This window comes from Sinocyclocheilus rhinocerous, unplaced genomic scaffold, assembly GCF_001515625.1.
Source record: "Sinocyclocheilus rhinocerous isolate Xijiao unplaced genomic scaffold, SAMN03320098_v1.1 scaffold1697, whole genome shotgun sequence".
Lineage (NCBI taxonomy): Eukaryota > Metazoa > Chordata > Actinopteri > Cypriniformes > Cyprinidae > Sinocyclocheilus > Sinocyclocheilus rhinocerous.
Window position 1 is genome coordinate 257,604 of NW_015629509.1, and position 6,996 is coordinate 264,599.

The window sequence follows — 6,996 nt, forward strand, 5'->3', positions numbered from 1 at the left end:
TGCACTGTTATTTTAGTCCTTTAGGATCAAGGGTACCTGTGCTGCTGGCTGTCTTAAACCATGTTTTGATTAATTACTTCATTTAGATTGAATATCATGCAATTTGTCTGTATCTATAGTAATTTCTGTGTGTGAAGAAGTTTTTTCTCCTGTGAAGTGTTATTTTAATACATAGGCAACATGGTGTGGTTGCTTATCAACATAATTAACTGTTGTAGTATAAATGGACAATTGCCTTTAATTGACATTTATTTTTGAATTCGTATTTTGAACACATGATTGTTCAAACGATATGCAAAGCAAGTATTTTCTTGAGACTGACATGGATTCAAAGGTTAGCAAGCAATACTGTTTTATAAGCATGGCGGTTTGACATAAATATGCACATTATCTGTAGACAACAAAGCAACAGGTCATTTTTAAATAATAGACTGTTTTCTAAGATTAATATAATTACTAAATAGATTTACGGTTTTCATACTGAGTGTAACTGAAGTACTGAAATGTAATCTGGATGCAGAATATTGCATTCAAAAATTGCCCTATATTATTAGAGCAATCAAATTCAGATTAATTCTTTTAAAAAATAATGTCCTTTTGACAAAAGATACCAAATTGATCTGTTTTCAGTGATATTTAACAAAATACATTCATTTTGTATACATTTTCACTTAAATTTGATCCTAAAACCCTGTAAAACTGCTTCATATTTTCATATAATTTAGGGATATACAAACATTGCCTTACAAGAAAATACAATATGAATATACAATACATATTCTCCTCAACTTCGTAGACAAAAAATATGGTTTATAAGTCTCTCCAGATACCTCATAAAAGAGGAATCACAAATATGCATGAAACAGTACATTCAAATAACATTTAGGCATCTCGGCATATGCAGATCTTTTTCTGGATCATTAACAAAGTCACACAAGCAGCAGTAGCAGGTGTATATACTGTCACAATAAACAGACGAGTTTGAGCATTGAAAATTCTCTTACGTAAAACAGCTGCAAATTGACGTCAGTGTCCATTTCTACTCATTGTTCACAAACTCCCCTGCCTCCCAGCGCAGAGCCATGGCACTTTTACGTCGGCCTCCATTGTAGGGTTCAGGAAACTAGTGAGAGAACAATAAAAGTGATTTCATTTTCTATTTTTTCTTTGAAAAAAAAATTCTGCAACCTAATACAGGTGCATCTCAATAAATTAGAATGTCGTGGAAAAGTTACCGATCATTTTAAGTCCATGTTGTCGATACGATATCCATCTTTTGCTCTGACACTGCATGTATATTTACATATACTTACTCGATGATCACATGACAAAGCTGAACGATCCATTCTGCATGTTTTCATTGGAGATGAAGGGGATGATTTACATTTAATTGGCACATCATCTGAAATTAAATTGACAACCAAGAATAAACAGATCTTTTCTGACAATGACATGTACTGTATGTGTTTGCAGTCTCAGTGATGTTGTCATTACTTCAGATCAACAGAATGAAAAATTCTGTCTGTATTTTTCTCTTGGCATGAAATACCTGTAAACGATGAGCTGTCCAAACGGTTTGGAGACATCAGGAAGTGATCCTTCGAGTAAACACTGGCTCTTTGACGCCTGAGTTCCTCTTCTCGCTGCTTCACCATCATAATCTCCTCATCAACTAGAGATATCGTACTCCTGGACCGCAGCTTAAAAAACGGGTTGTTGAGGAACATCTTCTGTGGAGTTTCCTCAGAGGCAGAATTCAAGTTGAACTCAGATGCACTTCGAATGATGAGGTTCGATGTCTCCAAAATGATGACATTAGGGGTATCTTCAGGTCTCCAGTCAGCAGATTTGGAGGACACCATCTTTCCATGCCTTGGACTTGGAGGGAAAGGCTCTGGCTCGAGGATGATAACGTTATTGGCGGCCATGTCTTGTTTTTGTGCGCTCTTGATTGGTGAGGAGGTAATGATGAAAGAAGGCATCTTGTTGCTGAGAGATTTGGATATACTTCCATCATCATCATCCTGGTCTTCTAACATCTTCCTTTTCTCATCGACTTCTTGGCATAGTTTTCCAGGGTTCAAGTTGGCAGATCTCGCCCTTATCTGTACACAGTCACTGGAGTATGACTTTGACATTCCCCTCTCACGCCTTAGGTTCTCCTCACGCTCCAAGGTTAGGCGAATCTCCTTCTCAGTTGGGGTCTCTGGATCATCAAATGGAGATCTGTAGCTAGAGTCGTCCAGACCTGAATCCTCAGAGCAAGGGCTGAACTGGGTGTGTGCGTAATCCTCTACAAGCGACAAGCTCTCAAGATCCCTCTTCGGCCTTTCGATGTTGCGGACAGGTGTATACATGGAACTGTGACTACCTTGGCAGGTGCCAGATCGAGTTGTTGGTGTGCTTGGATGGTGTGTCAAGTTTTTTGTTTGCTCTTCGATCTCTAGCCACTGCTGGCGAGCAACTTTGAAATCCACATGCTCTGTGCTGACGTTCTCGCTTTTCATTTCCTGAATCACACAATAATCTTTCGGCACCTTTTTGCTGGAATCGGATTTGACGGAATCAAATGAATTGCTCTTGTGTGTTGCTGAGCCTCGTCCAAGCTCCTCATCGTCTTCGGAAATCTTGGACAAGCCGTGGAACAGTGTGGAAGGATTGTAAGATATCTCTTGCGCTTGCTGAACTGGCTCATTTTCCGGTTGTTCTAGCACTTCTTCTCCCACCGGAATCTCCAGCTCTTCAGTTTCCTTTGAAATGTCCTCAGTATTCCCAACTGTAGGTTTTTGAATAAAGAGTTCTTGTGCACTCAGCTCAAGACTGTCAATGTAGGAATCATCATCTTCCTTATTTATGGAGGAAGAGAAGATGTTCCTCCATTTATCATCGGTGTCGCTGTCTGATGACACCGCAGCTATTTCGACCCGAAGACACTCTTCTAGCTCATCTGGGTCATGACAAGACTCTGTGGAGACGTCTGACAGAACTTCCTCTCGGATGTAGTGCTCAAGGATGGTTTCTTCTGGATCTTCACATCCAAAACTTTCTAAGATGGCTTCCTGTGAGTCAATACCCAATTGGTCTAACATATCTCCATCGTCAACATCATCTGGTTGGGGTGCTATTTTCTCCATTGGTTCCTGTCTTAGAGAATCTTGTCTCTTATGCATGACATCATTCTCATACACGCTCTCAGCACTTGACGGAGTGTCAGATATTGAAGAGGTAATTGACTCATTGCGATAAAGTTCTTCTTGAGTATCCTCCAAGACAAGCGCCTCTTTCGCACTGCAAACATCTTCCAGATCATCAGCCTTGGTCTCCGTAGGAGGTAAGCCTGCTAAAATGTCAGCCACAACTTTTGTACTAATGGACTCTAAAATGTCAGCATCATAACAGACTTGTTCATCTTTGTTTCCTGTGTCCTTGCACTCAGGTAACTCAGTCTCCAGGACTTCCATTTCACAGTCAATTATGTTTGCTGTGCTGGAGTTTTCACTTGTCTCCATGGTTACAGGCTCAGACAGGGACTTCAGCTCTGTATGCTCTGGACTCTCAGGATGAGAACAACCTGCAATCTCTTCCAGTCTATCCACCTCTTCAGGCTCAGTCGTAGCTCCCTGCAAGAGAAAAAGACAACAAATAAATTCAAAAGCAGCACGAGAAATCTCATTTCCCTAATCAGCAAAACATTCAAAGCATATCAAAGCTAATTTGCACCCACTCATGTTTAGTACAGTTCTTATGTAATGCTAAATTTCAGAGAAAGTTTTTCAGGGCTTAAGTTTTCAGTCTTAAGGGGTTACCTGAGCTTGAGCTGATGTGGTTTAAAGTAATGTTCCTTGCAAGAGGTTCTGAGTTTAAAACCTGCTTGACAGATAACTTTTTCAAATAAATTAAAACCACTAAAATATTTAGAAATGGTGGCACAGTTGATTGCATTTTATGTTGAGTAATTTATTTCTGTTCTTTAATGGTTCCATTAACAATTTGAGGAACAAATGCGATTCTGTTGTTAATTTTAAATAAGATAGAGAAAAAAATGTGGCACATTGTCATACATACAACGTTTTAGGTATCACAAGCCTTACAGTATGTACAGTAGGCCTACAACACATATGGTTGCTACAACACATCACAACACGAGCTTTTTGTGATTCACTAAAAAGATCTGGCTCACGGGATTCATTCGCTCGAGAATTAGACTTGTATGATTCGCGCTGAAAAATTAGGAATGAGATGCTTTTACCTTCCTCCGCCCGCATCAACGGATACGCGTACGCGATTCATGACGGTCATGACCGTTAACAAAACTGAACATTACGAAAATAATTCGGTCTCTTTTTTCAGACGGAACCTGTTCTGAATTAGAACAGATGCAAAATAGCAGTTGTAAGTGGGAAGCACAACAGCCTATTTAATGTAAAACAAAATAAAAATAAAACGCCCGGTAAGGATAGTATTCTGAGTGAAATTACCTCAAGTAGCTTGCTGCATCCATTTTTTCAGTAAAGTAGAAATGAGATCACATAATCAAAAATTCTAATGGGAACTAAGATGGAAAAAAAGTGAGTGAAGCACTCCTGAACACGTCAAGCAACACCTATGATTTTCCCCTAATCTTGAGGCTCAAGTGTTGAAAGGCACCATGTTGTTGTATTTGCACAGCACTTCAAAAACCAGGTTAGTTAAGTGTTAGTTTCATTCTGCATAAAAATTCTTACCTTTTGAAGTGACTCTGCCAAATCGCACGTTTACATCTGTTTAACACATAGTGTGAAAGCTATTTTTAACGTGTAAACAAGCATTTGAAATTCACCTTGGCTTTTTTATGTAAAATATGCAACATATATGCCCTATATGAGATTATTCCAGTGTATAAGAATAAAGTGAAAGCAATTGTTTACTATTGCAGGGATTTTTTTCACAAAAGTGGGTTTTAGTAGGCAGAAATAAGTAGATTCATTATATAAGACTGCAGAACTGGCTCTTCTCCTCATGCATGAAACTTTTGTCCCGCAGTTAATCAGCATGGGCTCTGGATCAGACCAGGAAAGGAAGAGAAAGAAGAAAATTCCTCGAGGGCGAAATCCTCTGACCGAACATCCTCATTGACCACAGGTTTAAAAAAAATATATTTTCATATTTCTATACATATTGAGAGGGCATATTATGTAAGAATTAACAATCAATCACACATTGCACGTCGTTATTTGTCTTGTCTTGTTGATGCGCCACTGCAGAGCGTTTGATCATGGCAGCATGGTTTGTTTACATGGATTTTTCTGATCTCATTCGTACCAACTGCCGAGTGCCAAAGTGATGTGTGATCTAACGCTCAAACTCTTTCTGACAGACGAAATCAGCTGCCATGGGGATTAGAAATGGGATTTTTTTCCTCAGAACATCAAAAAACCACAATTACACACTTTCATGCTGAAAATAACGTGATATCAGTACAATATGGAAGTTGTGCTGAAATCAAAATGCACAAATTGACAGCACCATTCACAGATTTCATAAGCTGTTTGCATCACTTGAAATGGCTTGAAATACTTTCACTGTCTAGCTTTTCCTTGATGTCGTTTGGTATAATTACCACCACTGCATGAAAGTCTCCACAATCATTCAAAACTCAAGCGGCATGCTAATGCGACCACTAAAAACAGTCAAAATTATGTGAAATTACCATCCACTTCAGCGCCTGCCCATTTCACCCCAATCAAGCTACACAAAGGCACAAAGCCTCATGAAAATGACAAGCGGTAAAGTGTTGACTACCATGGCAACACCCCCCTACCCGACGACTCCTCTAGCAGCTCAGCTTGTGAGAAAACTTCAACACTCTCGCACCCTCTCCGTCTCAGCATTTGTGTCATGACAATCTGTATTCCATAAATTATTCAGTGACAATAACATTTGCATTGAAGGCAGACGGAGGTACCAGCGTGTCCCAGTACCTACCGTGAGCTTTATAAACAGGAGCCAGAAGGAGATCATCTCCACCTTGCCAAGAAAATCTTCTCGGTGGAACCCGTAAGCACTCTGGGCTTGAGTAAATATGTTGTGGATGCATGGATAGGAAGTGAACTTGATCTGATACAGGAGTTATTGGCAGAAATGCCATTGTGAGTTGGTCTGATGTCACTGATGTTGGCGTGAGTGGTCACCTCAGGGCATCTTCCTGGTACGAACACTCAACTCTGATTGGTCGCTCCATTGTTTTTGCTGACTGATCAATAAGTGGCTTGTCAGTGAGGTCATGTGTCACTTTCTGATGGATTTCCTTAAATGACTTCTTTTAGGAAGTGATGTCATGGGGAATGTAACAGTTTGGGGTGGAGCTATCACTAATAAATACAACTGAGAGATACATTTTGAACTGTTTCAGTATCAAAAAATTGTGTGCATCATTGTGTGAGCATAGATAATTGAAAAAGAGCATTTTAGGCTCAAGGTTGCTCTATTCAGAATGAAATAATAACCTGCGTGGAGCATCACAGTAACAGGTGCTGGGGGGCCAGAGCGTAGGTGGCCATTCAGACATATGTGACTGGCACTGAGCCCTTGGATATGTTCTCCGATGAGAAAAAATGTCACTATGCGGCATGAGAGCACTGCAGACTAAGATACAAATGTCTCAAATAGAGAATTTTGAGAGATTTATCAGCTTGAATGGAAAAAGGACTTGAATGATAGTGTTCGTTTTATTTATACATGACTATAAAAAATTGATTACATGTACTTTTTGAGAAAATATTTTGTGAAGCTGCTTGTAAATAGTAAAAAGTGGCTTTAATACAGCAACAGAATAAATATTAATAAATATATGTGAATGAAGAACAAATAATACTTTAGACCTTGACCGAATATGAAAAGGAATATTAAATGTATATACACTATAAAATATATACATTATGTGTATAAAATCATATGTTTATAAAATATTAATATTAATAATATTAATAAAATATTACTATTAATAATAACATAATT

At 38.8% G+C, this 6,996-nt stretch overlaps 1 protein-coding gene across 4 annotated transcripts in view; it reads right to left on the bottom strand.

Annotated features, from left to right (window-relative positions):
* Positions 1 to 263: 263 nt before the first annotated feature.
* Positions 264 to 6,996, bottom strand: part of LOC107739008 (uncharacterized) — a 25,245-nt gene continuing 18,512 nt past the window's right edge. For 2 of the 4 annotated variants that reach the window (XM_016550965.1, XM_016550966.1), the window contains exons 6-8: positions 1,550 to 3,620; positions 1,314 to 1,402; positions 267 to 1,123 (exon numbers count right to left, since the gene is read on the bottom strand). In XM_016550965.1, coding sequence (XP_016406451.1) covers positions 1,040 to 1,123; positions 1,314 to 1,402; positions 1,550 to 3,620 — 2,244 coding nt within the window. In that variant the 3' untranslated portion in view covers positions 267 to 1,039. Of the gene's footprint in view, positions 1,124 to 1,313; positions 1,403 to 1,549; positions 3,621 to 5,964; positions 6,420 to 6,996 lie in introns of those variants that run through there. The other 2 variants (XM_016550967.1, XM_016550968.1) reach the window with 2 other exon arrangements.